Source organism: Ovis aries, chromosome 2 (genome assembly GCF_016772045.2).
Source record: "Ovis aries strain OAR_USU_Benz2616 breed Rambouillet chromosome 2, ARS-UI_Ramb_v3.0, whole genome shotgun sequence".
Classification (NCBI taxonomy): domain Eukaryota; kingdom Metazoa; phylum Chordata; class Mammalia; order Artiodactyla; family Bovidae; genus Ovis; species Ovis aries.
The window spans coordinates 52607969-52631420 of record NC_056055.1 but is presented as its reverse complement, the minus strand read 5'-3'; the positions used below and the strand labels follow the sequence as shown (position 1 = coordinate 52631420).

General features: G+C 49.7%; 2 protein-coding genes across 2 annotated transcripts; both read left to right on the top strand.

Annotated features, from left to right (window-relative positions):
• Positions 1-5336: 5336 nt before the first annotated feature.
• Positions 5337-11815, top strand: HRCT1 (histidine rich carboxyl terminus 1). The gene is made up of 2 exons (XM_027964426.3): positions 5337-6522; positions 10091-11815. Exon 1 carries the CDS (start codon positions 5545-5547, stop codon positions 5881-5883), a length of 339 nt encoding a protein of 112 aa, XP_027820227.2. The 5' UTR covers positions 5337-5544; the 3' UTR covers positions 5884-6522; positions 10091-11815.
• On the top strand, positions 10431-10658 carry SPAAR (small regulatory polypeptide of amino acid response). Its single transcript, XM_042243262.1, has one exon. It carries the CDS (start codon positions 10431-10433, stop codon positions 10656-10658), a length of 228 nt encoding a protein of 75 aa, XP_042099196.1.
• Positions 11816-23452: the final 11637 nt, after the last annotated feature.

Below are 23452 nucleotides of genomic sequence, written 5' to 3'. Positions count from 1 at the left end.
AATCCTTGCTCTGACCCTTATGAGCTATGTGACCTTGGGCACGATAGCTAACCTCTCTGAGCCATGGTCACTTCAACTCTAAAGTGGAAATAATTGTCATACCCATTCTATGTACTTTTCTGCATTGCTGAAAGTGCTTGATAAACCAAAAAGGCCCATAGCAATGACTGGGGTCACAATTATCCCGTGTGTGTTGCAAGGTACAGTTGGAAAAGGGCTGTGTCTATACTTCCCTCGTGGTCCAGTGGTTAAGACTCTGACCTCACAATGCAAGGGGCCTGGGTTCGATCCCTGGTCAGGAAACTAGATCCCACATGCTGCAACTGAGTTCTCACACTGAAAGTAAAGATCCCTCCACAACTAAAAAAAAAGAGGAGACAAGTCTTCCCCTGGCCCTGGGTAGCATGGCCTTCATCTTCCTTAGAGTTTCACACCGCTGCTACTTGGCTGTCATTTGTGGGACAGGGTGGTTTCTGCATTATCAGGGAACATCATGGGCTGGTCCTCAGCTTGTTTCTTCATTCAGTATATTGAAAGGGGGAGGAAAAAGGACTTAGATCCTCTCAGGAAAATGGCTTGACCTGAAAGACAAAGCCCTACTTTAAATATCAGAGATTGCATGTTAACTCCTCTTTGTATACTTTCTGTAATAATTTAAATCTCTCTCCAGATGGATGTCCCATGAAGTAGGAAGAAGTTCACATGTTTCAGTTCAGTTCAGTCGCTCAGTCATGTCCGACGCTTTGCGACCCCATGAATCGCAGCACGCCAGGCCTCCCTGTCCATCACCAACTCCTGGAGTTCACTCAGATTCACGTCCATCGAGTCAGTGATGCCATCCAGCCATCTCATCCTCTGTCATCCCCTTCTCCTCCTGCCCCCAATCCCTCCCTGCATCAGAGCCTTTTCCAATGAGTCAACTCTTCGCATGAGGTGTCCAAAGTACTGGAGCTTCAGCTTTAGCATCATTCCTTCCAAAGAAATCCCAGGGCTGATCTCCTTCAGAATGGACTGGTTGGATCTCCTTGCAGTCCAAGGGACTCTCAAGAGTCTTCTCCAACACCACAGTTCAAAAGCATCAATTCTTCAGCGCTCAGCCTTCTTCACAGTCCAACTCTCACATCCATACATGACCACAGGAAAAACCATAGCCTCGACTAGACGGACCTTAGTTGGCAAAGTAATGTCTCTGCTTTTGAATATACTATCTAGGTTGGTCATAACTTTTCTAAGGAGTAAGCATCTTTTAATTTCATGGCTGCAGTCACCATCTGCAGTGATTTTGGAGCCCCAAAATATAAAGTCTGACACTGTTTCCACTGTTTCCCCATCTATTTCCCATGAAGTGATGGGACCGGATGCCATGATCTTCGTTTTCTGAATGTTGAGCTTTAAGCCAACTTCTTCGCTCTCCTCTTTCACTTTCATCAAGAGGCTTTTTAGTTCCTCTTCACTTTCTGCCATAAGGGTGGTGTCATCTGCATATCTGAGGTTATTGATATTTCTCCTGGCAATCTTGATTCCAGCTTGTGCTTCTTCCAGCCCAGCGTTTCTCATGATGTGCTCTGCATAAAAGTTAAATAAGCAAGGTGACAATATACAGCCTTAACGTACTCCTTTTCCTATTTGGAACCAGTCTGTTGTTCCATGTCCAGTTCTGTTGTTTAAGGGCCTGCTGTGTTTCATTTCCTGGGCATTTCTTTCTTTCCTTAGTCTTTTTCAGAGTTATAGGGAAGGTTCTCAAAGCAGTCTTTCTTGGTTTGGTTTTTAACTTGAAAATAAGATTTTACATATTTTTCCACACTTGTATATGAATTGACTTTTTGAATATTATTTAGAACACAAATTTGGAAATTTTACTAAGTCTCTGTTTTCAAGATTTTAGCAACTCTCGTAATAAGGATATGATAACTTATATCTTTTTTTCAGGTGTCTAGTAATTTTTCTTTATCTGTTCACTTTACAGAGGGACCTACCTAGATCTATGTTTGGGATTGGGATTTGAAGTGGTTCTAGAAAGGACTATGCAGATTATTTTCAAGCACATTGGTTCTTTATGGTTTAGTTTTCTAGGTGGGGGCATCCAGCTGGCCATGATTAATGCATGGGAGGGCTCTTGAGAGAAGTTTGAGCTGTGCTGGGCAAGTTTGCTTTCAGGATTTATGGAGGCCCCTCAAGGTTAGCTGGAGGAGTGTCTCCTTTCTCTAAGTGAGCGTACAGGTTAGGAATCTTCTGACCAGTGTCTCTGCTTTTACGTGCAAACCAAATGTTGGGCTAAGTCTTGGCCAGCCGATTTGCAAGCAGACACATGTGCGGTTTTCAGCATCACCAAAATTGCTTCCTTCCTGTGCCAACCTCACCTTAATGCATAGCCCTGGTGTCTATCATGGGGCTTAGAGTGGCTCTGCTAGGGCAGCACCCCCATCGGGCTTCCCAGGGATGCCCTTCCTTAGTCAATACATCCATTGATCTGCTTCCATCTGCACTATGTATTGCAGAAATTCCTTACATGTTCTTGACCAGAATTTGGAACAGAGAAGAGTTAAGTGGATGCTTTAAAATTATGATCTATAAGCAAAGATCAGGGAACTATAGCTTTTGACAAGTTTGAATACAAAACTGATTTATTTACAGTGTCACCACTAGGTGGTGCCACCAATTAGTGAAAACAATGGTTACTGTATGAGACAACCAAAATCCACTTGCAGCTGGTACCAGCACAAGTTTGTGAGCTTTTAGGGAGCTTGTGTGTACTTGTGTGTAAGTGTGTGTGCACATAGTTCTTGGTGCATGAATTTGCTTTGATGCAATGTTGGTTTACAAGTGTCCACATGCATGCAATTATATGCAGAGAGTAGGGTTAGGGTGCCCCTTCATATCATATCATGAAGCTAATGATATGAACTCCAAAAGGCTGCCCCATCAGCCATATGTATTGTCTGGAACTCTGGTCTCTCAGCTTGAAAGGCTGCTAGCGGAGTGTGCAGAACCCCCAACCTTAAGGGAGAAATACAGTGACAACACCACAGGAAAGTTTTTTCAGGGCAGGGAACCCACAGTCACATATCCTCTAAGGTCATCTGTCCTGCAACCCCTCCAAGAAAGTCTCAGTCACTTGTAATATCCTGGAGGACCATGGTCTCAATATCTCCCTGAGTGCCCAAAGCTTCAAATCAAATGCTCACATTAGGAGTGCATCTTCTGTCCACACAGGGAGTGACTCTGCACTTGAGAAAATAAATGTGGGGGTGGTGGTGGGGGAGGCCCCAAATCCCTTCCCCACCAGAGTCATCCGTGTCAGCACATCCTTTCCCTGTTATCACTAGGGACAGCTGATCTCAGACTCTCACTCAGGAGACTGGCCCCCACTCCAGCAATCTTGCTGCCTTGATTACATGCTGTACAGAATAGCCCATGAGGCTGGGGAAACTTAGACAAGCCCCTTCCCTTCTCTGGCATCAATTTCTCTAGCTCTCAGTGAGGGCTGAAGCTGCATGATTCCAAGGGGCCCTTTGTGCTGATGGGAGTTCTGCCATTTGCAGGGCCCTGCCCTCCTCCTGTGGCTGGTATGCAGTGGGAGTCTCCTTGGAGAAGTTCCCAAGTAGGAGAAAGTTCTGCTTGCCTTCCTTCTCCTCCTTCCAGCAGAATTCCCTCCTTAACAGGCCCCCAGGGGAGGCAGCTGGCCTCCCAGGCCTCCAGAAGCTGCAGGAGGGAGTCCTCACTTGAGCATCATTAAAAGTTCAAGTGGCTTCCTCCCTCCACCCTGCACCCCATGGGGTGCATTAAACCCCAGGACTCATTAAACCTTCTGCCCCCAGAGCCCAATTTGGTTGAAGGGAATGTTTGATCTTTTCATCCAGAGGAGGTTTGCACTAAGGGTTTGGGGCCTCCCTAAGACAGCTCATCCCAGATCCAGGTCAGAGAGGGAGGGTCCCCAGAGGTCACCTCTTGCCCTGGCACTTTTCCAGAGGAGGAAACAGGCTGCAGGGAAGGGGTGTGTCCAAGGTCACACAGGAGACGGGCTGCTGGAAGCATTCCTCTGGGTGGCAGAGAGTTGAGCGGGGGCGGGGTGGGGGTTCTCTGTGGAGGGTCCCCGGGGAACTCATGGTCTCAAGATCGAGGTGCAGAGCTGTGGCTTTGGGGGAGACCCTGCAGCATGTGAGGAAGGCCTGTAAGAACAGCCTGACAAGCCCACAGTGGGAGGGGCTGCCTGGAAAGATAGCCAGCAACCATCCCTGGCCCCCTGTCCATGTGGTGGGATAGATAAGTGCTTGTCTAGATGAACAGAGGGTTCTGGACTGGATGGGCAGAGGGATTTGCAACTGCTCAGGTCCTGCCTGCTCTGTGAATTCTCCCCCAGGCAGGAATGGTGTGTCTTGACTGTTGAGCAGAGAGCCTCAGATGGAGTGGGGAGCCTGCTGTGTATGGGCAGTTGAGCCTGTTGACTGGGAGCCAGGAGGCTGACCCTGGGGCCTGGCCTCTCTGACCTCAGAGGCCACTTTCCTGCCTCCTGCAGCCCTACACTGACACCCGGCTCCCAGACCCAGCAGGACTGAGGATGCAGAGACAGTTGTTCGGCTTCCCTGCCTGCTGGGCTGGCCTGAGCTTCTGAAGTGTGAGACAACTGCAGGACAGAACGTGACTCATTCCCCACGGCCACTGTGAGCTGCAGGACAGGGAGCCGCAGTCGCTCAGATGATACTCAGTCCGCCCAGGTCATCTGGTCCAAACCCCACTGCCTTAATCTCAGTGGCTTCCCGGGTGGTCGGGTGGTAAAGAATCTGCCCACAATGCAGGAGACCCAGGTTTGATCCCTGGGTTGAGAAGATTCCCTGGAGAAGGGAATGGCAACCCACTCCAGGATTCTTGCCTGGAAGATTCCATGAACAGAGGAGACTGGCGGGCTACAGTCCGTGGGGTTGCAGCATCCGATATGACTGAGTGACTTTCACTCACTCACTCGGTATCAATAGCAAACGTGTGTCAAGACCTGGTTTAAGTGCCTTATAAACACTAATTCCTTAAATCCTCAGAAAACCCTACTAGGAAATATACTCTACTGAACCCTTTTACACATGAGGAAACTGAGGCAGAGAGTATAGGAAGCGTGTACAGTCACAGAGCTGGTGAGTCATGTGGTTCCAGAGCCCACGATCTTAGTTGCTGTGCTGTACTGCCTCTAAGAGAGCAGGGCCCTGAGGCCCAGGGAGGGGACGGGCTGGCCCAGTCACTTGGCTAGGTGGCAGGGATGGGGGCCCAGACTCTTATCTCTAGCCTCTGGCTCTCCCCTCGCCCCGAGTACCCTCCTTCCAGCTCCTCTCTCCCCACCTAGCCTCACTTGGCCCTCCCCAGAGTTAACAGTCGCTGGGCCTCCCCTCAGCTGGCAGCTCCAACCCAAAGAGGCTGCACCCACATTCCCTGGCTGCTCTCCAACCCACAGGAGCTGAGAAAACAAAGTCCAGTGACTGCGAGGACCGAGCAGAGGCTGCTGAAGGGGAGGAAGCAGCGAGAAGCCACCAAGCGGAGGCCACTGTCAGCTCCCAGATGCTGGACCTCCTGGAGAGCACGACCCTCGTGGGCTTGATCATAGGCACTGCGGCGGCCTTTCTACTGCTGTTGCTGCTGCTGGCCGCCTGCTTGTACTCCAGACAGGAGGAACCTGACATGGAAAGGAACCGCCCCGCCCCAAGGAGAAACCGGATCAGGTGGGCCCAGCCTTGGATCTCGGGCCGGGGCCACCTGGGACATTTGCACCATTTCCGTCATGCTGGCCACATGTCTCACATGCCCCATGCGAACCTCCACCACCACCACCTCGCCCACCACCACGCCCACCATCATGCCGCCCACCACGCTGCCCGTGCCCACCGAGGCCGTCACTGATGCCCATGCAGGGCAGCCGCTGCCTGCCCTGCCATCACCAGATGAGTGGACCTGCCGACGTTCCTGTGCAGAAGGGCACCTCCCTGCAGTGAACACCAGGCCCTGCTTGGGCTTCATCTACCCACTCGCCCAGCGCACTGTGGAGGAGAACTGAGGAGCGCCAGGGCTGGCCCTGCACACACAGGAGGGTGACGGGGCTGAGCGCAGCGGGTGCTGGTGGTCTTTTGGGGGCAGACACCAGCTTGTGACCTTAACTCCCAAAGGGCACCAGAATGGACAGCCAGTCCGGTCGGTGTAGGCGTGCTGGTGTGTGCGGGTGTGCAGGTGTACCCTGCTCTCTCTCTCAATGACAGGGCCTCTGGCTGGCAAGGTAGCTGGGAGGGGCCCCAGCAATGCCCCTTTGTTTGAAGGAGGTCTTGAGGTTGCACAGTCAATTCAGTGGTGCCTTAATCCAAGAAAATAAAAACCATTAAGAAGCTTTGTGAAGAGGCTCTTGATTGTAACTCAAGTGGGAGGGAGGGAGCGGCCAGGCCTATTTCTGCCTTTCCTTGGACCTTCCTCTCTGATGGGAAGTGAATGTCTGAGTGGGCCCTGCCGTGGGGGAGACTGGACGGCTGTGCTGGGCTCCATGGACAGTAGGTGAGAAGGCCTGGGGCCTGAGCTCTGACGAGGGGCATGGTTAGGGTTTGCAGGCAGCCCCGTGTACTGGTGGGGCTCGTAGAGAAGGAGCGAGGCCGTCCAGGCTCGCCCCCAGGGCTCTTTCCAGTCCACCTCTAGGGCACACTATGCTCTGGGCCTGCAGAAGCCCCCTGCATGGCTGTGCTGAATGAATGTTTCTTTGGTAAACTGGTCAGGGTTTCTTATCCAGATGTTGAGTCTCAGCCAGACTGACCCCACCAATGTGTGTGTGTGTGTGTGTGTGTGTGTGTGTGTGTGTGTGTGTGGCTGGCTGGAGTCTGTGTGTGCAGCTGTGAGGTTAGGAGGGACAACATGGTGCTGGGCAGCCCTGGGAGAGGGCTTGCCTCCTCGGAGTCTCAGTTTCCCCTTCCCTAAGATGAGAGAGGTGACAAACACTTCTTGCCAAAGCCTGTTTCCGGCTACCCCAGAGCAGCTGACAGGATTCTGCAGCCAGGACGGAAATCTAGTTCTGAGGCCTTTGGTGAGGAAGGAAGTCCTGTGAACTGGGGTGGGAAGTGGAGGGGGAGAGGCTTGAGGGCCAGGCGAGGTGGTGGGGAGGGGCCGGAGAACAGGCCATAAAGTCAGGGGCCTGGTGACTGACTCACTGGAACAGAATGTCCTGTTTCTTTTCTATTTCCCGGTGGATTCTCTATGAGGCCTGGGGTGGGAGGCAGGGAGAGGGAGGCAAATTCACTGATAGCAAGGCCAGATTTCAGGCTTGGGAAAGAGGATCCACGGTCTATAGCACTCTTTGAATCTGCCTCCCCTCCCTTACCCCTATGGTTGCCCTTAGTTCATCCCTGATCTGGATTCCTGCCACAGCCCCTCCAAGTCTGCACACCTCCAGCCCTGCCACTTTGCAAAGCTTCTCCACACTGTAGCCTCCTCATTGCCCTTGGGACCAAGTCTCTGCCGCTTGGCTGGCCATCCAAGGCCCCTGGTCTGATTCTTGCCTACTCCTGTTCCTTGTGTCCCATCCACGCTGCTCCAGTCCTCAGGCTCAGAAAACACCTTGCACGTTCCCCTGTCTGTGTCTTTGCCCAAGAAGATTTATCCTTCACTCCTATGGGTTTCTAATTTATTATTATTGTTGTTGTTGCTGTCATTTCTGCTGGTGCACTTAAATCTCTTTCCCTAGAGATTCAAAGGCCCCTGTCCTCCTAGATTGGAGAACACTGAGGGCCCCCCATGCCCAAGTGTGGAACCAGCCCACGTGACAGATGCTCAAGAAAGGTTTCCAGAGCTTCATGCTCTCTGGAAAAGTAAATGTACTTGGAATCATCACTCCCCAAAGCTTAGGGCTTGAGGGCTTCCAAGTATAGTAGTGGGACATTGCAGGGATTAGTCCTTTAAGCTTCTAGGGCCTTGCTGAAAGAGCTCCTGCTTTACTACTCCATCTGCTCAGTGTTGGGGTGTGTGGAGGTCAATAGCCTGCCAGCCTGGACCTCCCTTATCCGTCTGCAGAGCCTGATGTGAGCCTTGGATGGCCTGCCTTTCCTACGTGTGGCCTCGAGCATTCTCTGGGAGAACCAGGATGCTTGCCATCACCTTCCCCTTCTTAATGTAAATGGAATCTATGACGGACTTCTCTGGCGGTTCAGAGGTTAAAACTCCATGCTTCCACTGCAGAGGGTGCTGGTTCGATCCCTAATGGGTAACTAATATCCCGCATGCCGTGTGATAAGGCCCATATATATATATATATATACATATATATATATATATATATATGTATGTTTGTGTGTGTGTGCATGTATATATATGGAATGTATGGGCCATGGTCTTTTCTCTGACCAGTTGACAGTGATAGATGCTGGGAGGACAGATGTATGTCTAAGTGGTAGACATCTTTCAGAGCCCCGTTGTGTCTGGGGCTCCTGGGTAGGGGCTGTCTGTCATAAGATTACAAAATCCACAAGAAAAGAAAACGTCTGGAGAAACCCTTAGGACAAGCAGTCCCCCTGGTGCCCTCCACCTCCCAAAACGACTGACTGACATTGATAATTCAATCTGAAACGATAGGGCCCACAGAGTGGTTTGTCATATTTCCTGACCCCTGCTTCTGGTCACTCCAGTTAATACAAGTAATTCAAGATGTCCAGCTTCCTGTTGCAGCCCCAGCTGGCTCCGGACTCCTCCTCTGTGTGGGTTGTCCAGTTATCTTAGAAAGGGGAGGAGAGAGAATTTGGCAGAGTACCGTTTATTCCGAATAGTCACTCTCCCATTCTGTGCATAAGCAGATTCCTAACACTAGTACCAAAGAAATTTCAGGGCCTTGAAGAAATTGAAAAGGATCCAGGCTGTGTGGCCCTGGGCTAGCCCTTGGTTCTCTCTGGGTCTTCACATTCTGATCAGTAAATCTATAGAAGGAGACAATTGCCCTGTGGAATGGTGGTACCTGGAGAGAGCTCTGAACTAGGAGGAAAGGGAGGGAAGCCCCTCCTTGGCTATTTGGTGCTCTAGTTATCACTACTAATAGCAATAGGCCATGGGCTATGACTATCTCTGAAATGGGGAAAATGCTACTTCTCAGTGTTGCTGGAACCATTATATGAGATAGTGCCTGGCTGTGTCTGATACCTGGAATTATTGTCTGTTATGACACCCTTTCTCAGGGTTTAGATGAAGTACGGTTAATAATTCAGCCTCCTTTCTGGAAGTGGTGGTGGTCTCAGGAGGTGCTGGCTGTGGAAAGGCTGTGATCAAGTGAGGATGGGAGACAGAGTGGCCTGGGCCTTGCTCACCCCTGCTTCCCTGACCCAGTGAACCAGAGACACTGGCAGGGGGCAGGGCCGGAGTGGCATGGGTGTGCATAGGGGGGTGGGGTGAGTGCAGTCACCAAGGGGGCCGGCAGCTGTGCGGGTCCTGGGCCCTCACTCACAATTGGAGGAAGGAATTCAGGAAGTGCTCACAGCTGCTCAGACATCTCAGAGCTTCGTTCCAGGCAGCACCAAGGCTGAGGCACCCAGGGATGAGCGTGCTGTGGCCTGGGCCCTGGGGTGGCCATCAGGTCAGGAGGCCCTGGCACTGCGTACAGCCATAGCTGCCCCTCTGGAAGCCCTGGGTAAGTTTTCACAGCACCTGAGTGTGAGCAGTGGGCACAATCAGGCAGCAAGGGGGGTGGGGTGGGGCTGGAGCAGAGGATGGGACTAAGGAGCCCACAGGAGTTACTGAAGGGCTCAGGTATCCCACCCGGAGAGTGACCTGCTCCATCTAAACAGCACTCTCCCAGTATGTGCAGAAAAGGAGGCCAATGAGACAGGCGCTCCTGGTGACCCTGTGTCTGGCTCAGAGCTGACGTTGCCTCTTCCCCTCCTTCGGGGGAGAGGTTCAAGAGTCAGCAGTGGGGCTGATTCAAGGACTGATCCAAGGTTCCTCCAAGGGAGGAGCCTGGGCTCATCCCGGATCCACAGGAGGGGGAGTGTTTTGTCTTTTGTCCGAGTGTACAAACACTCCTGAAATCCGTAGGCGTCACCAGAGGGCTGAGCGGGGCTCCCTCTGAACAAAGACTTCTACGCTCTCCTTCCAGCTCCTGCATCCAAGGAGTCTTGAGCTTACGTCTTTCAGGACAGCGCTTCTTCCAGAGCTGCCAGTGGAGTTGCCCACAGCTCTTGGAAGCCTGGCCCAAGGCTGAGAAAACAGTGACAGAGATGCACTAAGGTCGGAATAGAGCCATGTGGGGTGCCCAACGGCCCAGAGAGGGTACCAGCCAGGGCCTCTGACCAGTATCTCCTTAGAAGACCACAGGGAGAGCAGCCGGAGGAGCAAGGGTACCTGCCATCACCAGCAGCTCCTCGCTTCGGATGGGGAGCGAGTGAGGTCCAAAACACACCCTAGGTTGCTCAGTGGGTCAGAGGCCACACGGGGTCATGGAAACAGCAGTGATCGGAATGGTGGCTGTGCTATTCATGGTCACCGTGGCCATCACCTGTGTCCTCTGCTGCTTCAGCTGTGACTCAAGGAGCCAGGATCCTCAGGGGGCCCCGAGCCCCAGCTTCACAGTAGCCACGTTTCGCCAGGAGGCTTCTCTCTTCACTGGGCCAGGTCGCCATGCTCAGCCAGTGGCAGGTGCCCGGGACTTCTGGACCTTCATGTGAAATCTACCAGCCTCCCAGGATTTGCTCGTGTTGTTTAGTTGCTCAGTTGTGTCCAGCTCTTTGTGACCCCATGGATTGTAGCCTGCCAGGCGCCGCTGTCCGTGGAATTCTCCAGGCAAGAACACTGGAGTGGGTAGCCATTCTCTTCTCCAGGGGATCTTCTTGACCCAGGGATTGAACCCAAGTCTCCTGTATTAGCAGGCGGATTCTTTACCACTGAGCCACCAGGAAAGCCCAGGATTTGCTCTGTTGCTGGTCAGACTCCTCTTCCCTCAGCAAGCCTTCTCTGGTGACCCACTCCTCCAGCCTGGCATTTCTGTCCTGTCCAGCCTGTATCCAGCAGACTCCTGGCCCATCTTATCCTGGTTTGCCATGCCCTCCAGCCTGGGAGATCTATGGTGATGGGACCAGATAGGAGTCAGCTCTGACCCGAGAGCTCAGCTGGACCCTACCCACAGTGTTGGGCTGACGAGAGATCGAGAGTGAGTGACCAGGCAATACTGGATGGCATGGTGGGCCAGCTCTTCTGATCTGTAAGGTGGAGTGAAATATCCCTGGACTTCATTGTGAACAGAGAGTTGGTTATCTCAAGTTGTCTCAGGATGCCTGTGAAACTGGTTCTATTGCCACCAGAGGAAGCAGCGCCCTCAAGTGGACAGTTTAGAAACCAAACTGTTTTATCTATTCCAAGCGAGTCATTTTGCTACTTGCCTGTGCATGTACTGCAGAGCCCGCTTCTGAGACCTGCCTCCTACCTGTTACCTGAAATTCTGAAACCAAAGGGCTGTTTCCTGGGAACTGGAGATTCATTTTATAATTGAAAATGCATATCCTTTTATGGGTCTCCCAAGAATCAGGGTTGGGAAACCACAAAAGGAAACAGAAGAGAAAAAGAGTCACAGAAAGTACCAGATATTTTATTAATAGGAAAGCCAGAAAGAAGACTTTGAGACTTCATATTTGCATGAGAACTTTGTTTCTCTATTCTTATGGGTCACTTCTATTCTTAGAGACTGTGACTTGCATCATTCAGGAATGATGGAAAAATCACCAACAGAAAGGTAATTTCGAATAAGTTAAAATGTTATATTATATTAACAGTATGTAACAAAGCTCTTGTTTGCTTCACAAATAAAGAGATGTCCTGTTTTTATTTATGGAAGAGCCATTTTCTCTGTGCCCATGAAATGCATGCCAGACCATATTTAGCAAACGGTTTGCAGGGTGCAGGATTGAGTCTCCTGACTCATGTCTCCATCCAGCACTGAAGGAATGACTCTCCCAGGACCTGCCGTTGAAGGGGGCAGGACTGACCCAGAGAGAAGGTCTGGTCCCTGAGGGTGCCTGGATGGGCCACCCTGGCCATGTGGCTGCCATAGAAGGACTCGCAGAGAGAGATGCTCGGGGCTGTGAAGGTGCAGAGGTGTAAGGAGCCAGGGAGAGAGTCAGGGTGGAGAGGGGCGAGTGTGGCAAGGAGAGAGGCACAGCACAGGGAGGGCCCGGAGCGCCGGAGGGCCCTGCATCGGCCTCTCTGGACCCGAGAGCCCGCAAGCAGAGCCTTCACAGATGCACGTGGAGTGCCACAGGGAGGACCTGGAGGGCCTCAGCTGAGCGGAGTCAGCTGTTCGGTTCACGTTCTCTGAAAGCGAAGCCCAGACAGAGTCTGGGATGTGAGATGTTTATAGGGATCAGCAGCTGTGAGGGGAAGGAGGGGAAGCAGGATTAGATAGAGGAAGGAGTCGAAGATGATGCAGGCCCTTAATATCCCTGCATCTTTGCTCTTTCCTGGGTGCCCCCAACCCCTGAGGTTTGCCCTCAGGCAAAGCGGCTCTGGAGCAGAGGCTGGCCCTGAAGTCCTTCCTTGGAGGGGTCCTGTGTGGCACGTCTCCACAGGAGCTCAGTGGTGGCCTGTTCTCAGAGTTGGGTGAGCGTGTCCAGGCAGAGAGAAACACCGGGCGCAGGAGCTCCAGGTGGGCAGAGCTGGTGGTACAAGGCCTGGGAGGAGGCAAAAGAGTGGGCCTCAGCCTCTCTCTGTCCTCAAGCAGAGTTAGCTCTGCTGTAGGTCCAGCACCTCAGGACCCCAAGTCCAGGGCTTTGCCTCTGTGTGGTGTGGTCACATTCTTCCCTGAGTTCGTGGAGGAAGGGTCTGTAGGCTGGACTCAGCTCTAAGAGCAAGCAATGGTGAGGGGGCAGCCTCGCTCTGTGGGCGGGCAGTCTGTCAAGCCCCAAGTTCTCACGTGCTCACTCACTCATCCATCCACCTACTCACCCGTCTGTCCATCTGTCCACTTACTCCACCTACTTGCTGAGCCTCACTTCCTCACCTACTCATGCACTCATCATTTATTCCATCACTCATTCACTCCTCCATTCAATAAGCACTGGCTGAGCACCGACTGTGTACCAGGCTCCACCCAAGGAAGGTGAAAGTCACCAAGACCCGGTCCTAGCAATCGATGGACAACCAGTTTAGTCATCTGGACAAGGGTGCTCAAGGGAGAGAGAGCTGGGAGTCCCCGGGGAACCCGGGCGGAGGTGATCTTTGAGTTGGACTTGAAGAAAAGTAGGCACTTCAACAAGAAGAGTTTGGGGGAGGGTCCCCCAGAGGGACTGGCAGGATTGGAGGTTCAGAGAATGTGTGCGGCAAGGCGTAAGGGGTCAGACTGAGCTGGGGCCAGGAGACAAAACACAGCCAGCTCCTGTGGGAACCCCTTATTGCCACACTTGGCCAGTAAGTTTCTAGGCAAGTGAAGGCAACGAAGAGGCAGCCTGGCTTGTTAGTCTGGGCAGGAGCAGTCTTCCCCAGCACAAGCACATGGGCACTGCAACCTGCCATTGCTACAGGGGAGTGGTGGCTTCTGCAGTAAGAGCTGGAGGAAAGGTCCTGGGAGACTCAGGGGGTGGCCAGCACTGCGTGGAGGTGGAGCCGAGGGCTAGGGAGAGGATGTCCCAGGAAAACAGGGCATTTGAGAAGGGCAGGCAGTCAAGGCCAGCACCCTGGAGCAGGTTGACAAGAGGGCGAGGGGACCAGGAGGAGCAGCTAGAGAAGGGGCAGGAAGGTTGGGAGTAGGGTTCCAGATTTAGCAAATAAATCCGGTTAATCGGTTAATTTTAATTTCAGGTAGACAACAAATAATTTTTAGTATACACATGTCCCAGGCAGTACTGGGGACATATTTACACTAAAACATTACTCGTTGTCTATCTGAGGTTCAAACTGAACTGGGGTGTCCATATTTTATCTGGCAATCCTATAAGGGAGGAAGTGGTTCTCAGAGGGGGCGGTTAACTGGTTGAAGCATCAGGGAGGTGAAGGTGAGCATCCGGAAGAGGCCTCAGATTTTGCAATGGACTGTTGACAATGACCTTGGTGAGAATAGCTTGAGTGGAGTGACGGGAGCAGCCCTGTGGGCAGTGTGCATGTGGACACGTGTCTGCAGTGTGTGTGCATGTTCACGTGTGTGTGTGTGCTCAGGGGCAGTGGAGTCAGTGGGAGCTGAGTCAGCAGAGGATAAGGACTGAAGATAATCTGAAGGGAAGAAGGGCGATGTATTGTGGCCAGAGGGGCATGGCCTTGAAGGAGAGTTTATTGTTGGTGTTTTTAAGCAGGGGAGGGAGGTTGATCATGCGGAAGGCCCGAAGGAAAAGGATTGCAGAGGGAGACAGTGACAACTGTCAGCAAGGAGGAGCCCCACGGAAGGGGTGGGGTGGGAGCCAAGGAGTCAGGCAGGTGGGGGCAAGGGAATGCTGCGGGTAAACGCTCATGTTGTGTGTGTGGTGGGGGAGGAGGGAGATGAGGGCATCACGCCAGATGGTCTGTTGACTCAGTGAAGCAGGAGCATCTGCGCAGAGATGGGTCTGGGGACCTGAGGTCAAGGAGAGCCTGGACTGAAGACTCAGAGCAGAGAGGAGCAGCTGTCCTGCTGTTCTCACGTGTGGGGTACGTGTGTGGCATCTCTGTGTGTATGTTGTATGGTGTGAGTGTACGTGTTGTGTGGTGTGTATGTTGTGCATGTGTGCATGTTGTGTGGTGTGTATTTATGTTGTGGTGTGTGTTGGCCTGAAGTGCTCTGCCCTTTCACCCAGGGCAGCCCATTGTGTAAGAAGGGGGCGGGGAACTCTGTAACAGGCCAGCATGAAGCGCCTCTGGAGACGGAGGAGACTGCAGTGTAAGGACAGAAGCTAAAGCTGGTACCAAGAAGCCGGCAAGGCTGGGAGTGTTTACTTGGTGGCAGCAAGGGAAGGGGCTGCTCAAGGTCACCTGGAAACCTGGGCAGAGCTGCATTTGAACCCCCATCTCTCAGTCTCCAAATGCAGCGCCCTCTCTGTTCATTCAGTTACTTGTTATTGTTGATCAGACGCTCAAGTCGTGTCTGATATTTCGCAACCTCATGCACTGCAGCACGCCAGGCCTCCCTGTCCTTCACTATCTCCCGGCATTTGGTCAAACTCGTGTTCATTGAGTCGATGATGTCATCCAACCATCTCATCCTCTGGGCCCCCTTCTCCTTTTACCTTCAGTCTTTCCCTGCATCAGGGTCTTTTCCAGTGAGTAGGTTCTTTGCATCAGGTGCGCTTCAGCATCAGTCCTTCCAGTGAACATTCAGGGTTGATTTCCTTTAGGATGGACTGGTTGGATCTCCTTGCAGTCCAAGGGACTCTCAAGAGTCTTCTCCAACACCACAGTTCAAAAGCATCAGTTCTTCACTGCTCGGCTTTCTTTATGGCCCAATTAGCTTTGACTCTACGGACTTTTGTTGGCAAAGTAATGTCTCTACTTTTTTAATATGGTGTCTGGATTTGTCATAGATTTCCTTCCAAGGAGCAAGTGCCTTTTAATTTCATGGCTGCAGTCACTGTCTGCAGTGATTTTTTCCTATTTATTGGACTCTTACTGGGTACCAGGCATTATGCTTTTTATCCAACCTCTCTTCGATGCTCACTGTGATCCCATCATAGAAAACGCTGTGATGAGCATCTTTTCCAGCAGCATTCCCCATCATTTCCATTTTATAGTTGAGAGACCTGAGTCCCCACTGTGGGGTGCTCTCAAACAGTGCCTCCCAGCGCTGCTGGAACCTGCAGGCACAAAGCTAACCTGCCCTCTCTGGAAACCGGGCTGGAACTCTCAGCTGACCCATTTCATATCTTCAGGATGAAGAGAAGGCAGGAACACCAGGGACTGGATTTACCCTGGGTTTTCCTGGACAAAAGCCTTGCACCCACATGCCGTACCTGGATCTGTCTTTGAAGAGGATGCAGTCTTTGCCATATACGACTTTAAAGGGGCAGCCCACAAAACCTCATGCCAGATAACTCTGCTGATGGTTGGACTTCCGGGTTAACTGACCTCAGCTCCGGGCTGCCCCCCCATGGCCTCCCTGCCGTATGGACTGTGCCTTTCTGTGCCCAGGTCTGCCCCAGGACAAAGGGCCAGAGAACCCTGCTCTGCTCCACCCAGCTCTGTCTCCGCTCTGCCCCCACCACTCACTAGATGGGCTCCAGCCAGGTGTAGAGGTGGTGAGAGTCTTATCCCCTTGTCTAGAGGTTGTACCAGAGAGGGAAAAGCCTGGAAACCCAGCTGTCAGGAGCCCCTGCCCCCAGCTCCACCCGACCCCCCGCCCTTCCTCCACAATCCTGGCCCGCCACCAGCCTAGTGCTTCTCTCTGGAACACACTGGATTCGGAAATCAGAAGTCCTTGAAATAACATGTTTTCCGGAAAAGTACCTTCCTTAAAGGAAACCACTTGTTCCAAGGAGTTGAAAAGGGTCATTGTGCGCTGCCAATCCCTGCTCCCCTCAGGACATGACACTTGAAAAGAGACATGGCTACACACACACACACACACACACACACACTCAGTGCATTCATCCAGTGCATTTGTAAGACTGAAAGTTAGGAGTGGGCTCAAATACCAATCAGAGGAGGCTGGTGGGGCAAATCCTAGCAGAGACACATCAGACACTAGGCAGGTATAAAAACAGTGAGGTAAATTTAAACCCATTACCATGAAAGGGCATTTACCACACATCAGGAAGTAAAAAGTAGAGAGGATTAAAGAACTATAAATGTGCCCTGTGGAAAAATTCAATTTCTGTTAAAATACGCTTGGATGCAGAGAAGACTGTGTGGATAGTGATGTGCCCAGGTACTAACTAGTGGTTGGCTGGGGCTGTTATGTGTTTCAGGCTTTTCCTTTCTGTCTATCTGTATTTCCTGTGATCAGTGGTTTGCTTTTCAATAAGAAAAAGCAAGAAACCAACAAAGGAAAAGAACAAAATTAATTTTTCTAAGTTAAAAAGTGAACCAACTTCAATCTGAGAAGGAGATATAAAAACCCAATCAAACACAGACATATAATGGTGACAAATTCTCAGGACAGACAGACACACAGACACATTCTGCCTGATTCACATGGTTGAGGTAGACAAAGCGGAGGAGTAGGGGGACGGTTGTTAAGTTTCTAGAAAACTCTGGGATCTAGATGTGAGGGTGACTGCAGGAACTTCAGGGACTGAGGGGGGCATTTAGGTGGGTTTGGGAGGGTAGAGGGAGCATCCTGGGACTCAGCCAAGCCTCGGCTAGATACCTACCTACCTTCTGCCTCCTGAGATAGCACATGGATCCTGAGCCCATGTCTCCAGTTCAGGCAAGGCTGAGAACTTGCCAAGGCAGCTCCCCACCCCTGCCCCCTCCTGGCTCCTCCCCACCTTGCTGTATAGGGAGATAAGAGGGCCCAGTGCTGGGAGGGGCTGCCCCTGTTATTCAATTGCTCAGTTGAGTCTGACTGTTTGTGACCTTGTGGACTGTAGCACTCCAGGCCTTCCTGTCCTTCACCATCTCCTGGAGTTTGCTCAAACTCATGTCCATTGAGTCGATGATGCCATCCAGCCATCTCGTCCTCTGTTGCTCCCTTCTCCTCCTGCCCTCAATCTTTTCCAGCATCAGAGTCTTTTCCATAGAGTTGGCTCTTTGCATCAGGTGGCCAAAGTATTGGAGCTTCAGCTTCAGCATCAGTCCTTCCAATGAATATTCAGGGTTGATTTCCGTTAGGATTGACTGGTTTGATCTTCTTGCTCATATACCTGGAAAAGGGAATTACAGTTGCTGGTGGAATTACAGTTGCTAATTAGTTGCCCTTAAAATAAGATTATTCTGGGTTATCCACATGGGCCCAGTGAAATCAAAATGGTCCTTAACTGTGGAAGAGGGAAGTCTGAGAATCAGGTCAGAGTGATGTGATATGAAGAAGACCCCAAGATGGAAGGGGTCCACCAGCTAAGGAATGAGGACAGCCTCTAGAAGTTGGAAAGGAAAAGAGAAGGACTACCTTCTAGAGTCCCAAGTGTTGCAGGAATGAAAGTGGGGCAAGAGAAGATGGTCACATCCCAGGTCACGTCCGACCAAGTCCCTGGGATGGCTGTCAAATGTGGGTTCTTGGTTTCACACAGGAAAGCATTCAAGAGCAAGCCATAGTAATGAGGAAGAAGATTTACTGAGGGAAGAAACACACTCCATAGACAAGAGTATGGGCCACCTGGGAAGGCAAGAGAGGCACCAGGGTATTGGGCTGTCATTTTTGATAGGGGTGGGTAATTACATAGGCTGGGCTTCCCAGGTGGCACTAGTGGTAAAGAACACGCTGGCCAAGGCAGGAGACATAAGAGACTCAGGTTTGATCCCTGGGTTGGGAAGATCCCCTGGAGGAGGGCATGGCAACCCGCTCCAGTATTCTTGCCTGGAGAATCCTGTGGACAGAGGAGCCTGGTGGGCTGCTGTCCATACGGTCACACAGAGTCAGATACGACTGAAGCGACTTAGCATGCATTGGAGAAGGAAATGGCAACCCACTCCAGTACCAGGGACAGAGGAGCCTGGTGGGCTGCTGTCTATGGGGTCACACAGAGTTGGACACGACTGAAGCGACTTAGCAGCAGCAGCAGCAGCAGCAGAAGCAACTGAGTATGCAGGCAATTATATAGGCTAATGAGTGGGAGGAGTATTCCAGCTATTTTGGGGAAGGGGTGGGGATTTCCAGGAATTGGGTCAGTGCCCACTTTCTGACCTTTTGTAGTCATCCTTGGAACCATCATGGTGTCTGGGGTGTGCCAATATGTTATTGCCAGCGTACTGAGGCTCAAGGTCAGATCCACCATCTTGGAGCTAGTTGAGGTCATTCTTTTGCCCTGCTGCCTTCCTGCCTCACAAGTATTAGAGCTGAAGAAGGCTATTGGGCTCCAGGCATAGTTGGGATGGACTACTTTAGAGAAAAGGATGAGAAGACAGAAATCATACTTCTCAAATCAGTGGGGTGAGAGGAACAATGTGGTGACTGCCAGGTTGTGTTAGGTATTATGTGATGCGCATCTCCAGGAATCCCACTCCTATCCTGTGGAAATAGCAAAGCATGCAAACAAGTACAATCAACAGAGAAACGTATTAATATAAGTGAGTGATTGAAAGTCACTCAGTCGTGTCTGTCTCTTTGCGACCCCGTGGACTGTAGCCCACCAGATTCCTCTGTCCAAGGAATTCTCCAGACAAGAATACTGGAGTGGGTTGCTATTCCCTTCTCCAGGGGATCTTCCCAACCCAGGGATTGAACCCGGGTCTCCTGCATTGCAGGCAGATTCTTTACCACCTGAGTCACCAGGTAAGCCTATATTAATATACACAAAGCCACAAAATGGGATAATAGTCCTTACCAAATGTACTGACTTGGAAACTGCCTATTATAAATAGAGAAACAAAAGCAAGTTATAGAAGGATCTTATAAGAAAAAAGGGGAGCAAAGAAACAAATATCCTTTCTTCCTAAGGGAAAAAAAAAACACCAAAAAACTCCTAAATTACACATATGTTTGTATGTTTGTATAAACACAGAGAAAAGTCTGGAAGGATATGATTACCACCGGGGATAGGCTTGGAGGGAGCAGGAAACACTGTTTACTTTATAATATTCTGGGTTGTTTGAACTTGTTTTAACAAGACTGTCTTGTTTTTCATTCCATGTAACATTATTTTTTTTTAAAGATAGTACAAAGGTTAAGAAAAACAAACTTTACTTTGATTCTTATTATTTGCAAAAAGAGCTCTCTGGGCAGAGGAATGGTGGGGCTCCACTTAGCAGGAACACTCTGGACATGCATGAACAAAATTGATTTCTTTTTCTATGTGAGCATAGCTGGGGAACAAGGCAGCATAAATCGTGTGAGTGGAAAAGTGAAGTCACCCTAGCCCTCCTGGCCTTTTACAGACTTGTGATCTGAGGTTCTGCGAGGGAACTGACATTTCTCTACATTGCATGGCAATTCCAGACTGAAATACTGAGTTGGCCGAAAAGTCCATTCAGGTTTCCATCCCATGTTATGGAAAACCCTGGACAGATTTTTTGGCCAACCCAATACAATTTTCTGGCCCCCATTTTGGTGAACTTAGAAATTCTTCAAAATTCAAACTCCCCTTTTTATAATTCATAGTGTTTATGTGAGGAATAAGCATTTCTGTGTTTTTCTGCTCGATCCCACACTAAGGCCTGGTTTACATCTTGAAGTCACACTCCTTAAACGGGAAGGACACCAGCAGGGACAGTCCTAGGAAAGCAGCCAAGGAGGGTGCATGGAGGCTGGGGTCCTTGCTCTCCCCTTGGGCTCTCAACACAAGGACTGGATCAGGGGTGTGCAAGTCCTCTATCTGCCCAGCATCTGACGCTCTGCAAGGCGTCCCTGGATCGGAGAGCTCTTCTGCAGCACTGTCGCGACTGTCTCCAACAACATGCCCGGGGACCTAGTGGAGCAGCATCGACTGTAGTTTACAGATGAGGAAGCAAAGACCTCGAGACACTAAAGTGATGAATCTCAAGTCTTTCAGCCATTTGGTTGCAGAGTTCAGGACAGAATCAGATCTCCTCTTTCTTCCATCTCTTTCAGCCAGTTTCACTTTTATCTCTTGTATCTTTGGTTTCCAAGATAAATTTTGCCTGATTAAAAAAAAGCAAACGTTCTGCTGCTTCAAAAAGTTTGAAAGTCAGTGATCCAGAATAATGTTTCCAAATTCCCAGCTGACACTAATGCTCAATGGTCAGGAGTGACAAACTGGAATTTTCAGGAATCCTTGAGAATTTCTGAAATCATGAGTTATTATATACTATTCATAACAATTACTCACCTGCTTTTAAATAATGAGTGACCATGATAATAAATAGTGAATAATTTTCTGTGATAGAAGGATGCTGAAAGTTGCAGAAGTTTTCAGTTAATAACATGGTTTTATAGTTTCTTAAGATTATGAATCAATATATTATGACAAGATTATTTCAATAACACAGGAAAATATTCTCTCTCTAATACAGATACTGGATATAGAAAACATTAAGAGGAAGAGAGTGTTAACCCCTAATAAAGGCCAAATAAAATCACTTAAAATTGAAATAGAATACTGCAAATATTTGATATTTAAAAGTTATCATTTAAAAAATGAAATATAGGGTCTTTCCTGGTGGTCCACTGGGTAAGACTCCAAATTTCCAATGCAGGGTTGGTTACTGGGTTCCATCTCTAGTTGGGGAAGTAAGGACTCCCATGACACAATGAACAGATCCTGCATGCTGTAACTAAGATCTGGCACAGCCAAATAAATAAATATTTTAAAAAGGAAGAAAATAGAAAGTAAAAAAAATGAAGAATCAATTGTTTCAACTTAAAAAAAAAAGTTAAAGATAGTCTTGATCGTTGCTTTGTGACAAATATTCCAGATGTAGGAAACTTTCATTTTGCATTGATGTTGGTTGAATTAAGAATGTCCCAAACCTCTTTACTTCTACACTAGTGACCGTAGCTCAGACAGTAAAACATCTGCCTGCAATGCAGAAGACCTGGGTCAGGAAGATTCCCTGGAGAAGGAAATGGCAACCCACTCCAGTATTCTGGCCTGGAGAATCCCATGGACAGAGGAGCCTGACGGGCTACAGTCCATAGAGTTGTGAAGGGTCAGACACGAATGAGCAACTAACACTCACTGAACATGCAAACATCTTCTAGGTGGGTGTCCTATAGGGTACATGTTGCTTCACAGAAGTTCATTTCCTTTTAATTATATATACAGGTTTGCTTGCCCTAGTCTTGATTTTGCCATTGAATTCAATATTGCTCTTGCTGGTGGCTGCTCTCTGGGCCTGATTTGAGTTCCCCTGTCTGGTTGTCCTTACTTTACTGAAAGTAAAATGAATACTGAGCAAATAAATCCAGTCCTTAGTTTTCCAAAAAAAATATTGCTCTTGCCAATTCAGATTTTGGAGCAGTTTCTGATTTTGTGTTTGTGTGTTCTATAGCAACAATCACATCTTTTTGCAGCTCATCTGTTAAGTATGTACAAAGAACTGTAGCCTATGGTGAATACTGCAATATTTGGAAAAGACAGCAGTCGTTACTGGAAAGGTTTCAAATGGCATGAGTGTTCAGAACTGCTAGCAACTTTAATAGAACCACACAGAATCACTTGTTGAAACTGCCAATATGAGGCAAATGCCAACAGACTGCTTCCAAAGTTTGTTGTTTTTTCTGACACCACTCATAGGATTTGTATAAGTATCCCATGTGTATGAACTTACCAATATTTATTTTATTTATAGAAATGAATTACTGTTAGAAACAGACCAGGCCACAAACATACAGTTATAACTAGTGCGTGCTGGTAAGTCGACTCTCTGCAGGGCAGGGAGGGACGTCCTGATATGTGTAGCTTTTGCCAGTTTCTGAGGAGGGGAGGTATAAATAGTCCCACCAGGGTCAATTTTGAGCTATTGATGTGACGTCACTAGGAGTCAGAAAAAGATGCTCTTAACCGGCTGGCACTCTCTCTTTCCTTTGTGTACCTGCCCCACAACATCACTGCTTCTAAGGTGGCAACAGCTACAGACAAGACAGATTAGACTGTGACCGCTTCCCTCCTGCTCCCCTTCTGTTCAGGAACTGCCAGCCTTAATTTTCCAATCCATGTCTCAGTGTCTTCTACTCTTGCTTTTGATATGTTATCAGTGGATTCCTTTGAACTAGTGACAGGTCTATGTTGATCATTAGGTTTTAATTCTCACACGGGAATAGTTTCCCAGGCTTCTAGATTCCTTAACTTATTTTTACTAGGGTTTTCAGGCTCTGGAAACACATCACATGTCTGAGAAATGCTGGGAAGGAATTCCTGCAGAGAAGCATTAAACCAGTAGGTCTGAGTTAAAACAGTCCATTTGCTTGAATGATCATGATTCTCCTGGATATATTTTCATTGGTCCCAATTTTGCCCACTGGTCATTGTCATCCATCTTGTTTTAGGGGATTTTAGGTGTGGAGTCCTATACAATGTGGTGTTGCTGCTGCTGCTGCTGCTAAGTCACTTCAGTCGTCCGACTCTGTGCGACCCCATAGACGGCAGCCCACAAGGCTCCCCCGTCCCTGGGATTCTCCAGGCAAGAACACTGGAGTGGGTTGCCAGTTCCTTCTCCAACGCATGAAAGTGAAAAGCGAAAGTGAAGTCGCTCAGTCGTGTCCGACCCTCAGCAACCCCATGGACTGCCGCCTTCCGGGCTCCTCCGTCCCCAGTACAGTGATTTTACAAAGAGGCTGACCACTAGGATTGATTAGTGATCGTTTGACCGCTGTCTGGTCTTGCACATGTGGCACAAGCTAGCTGTCAACATAGCTGGTTGTCTCCAACCTCTGTTTTCCCTTTCATTCTTATTATTAGAACAACAACAACAACAACACAGCCTCCCTTGGAGCTAGAAATGGCCAACAGAAGTG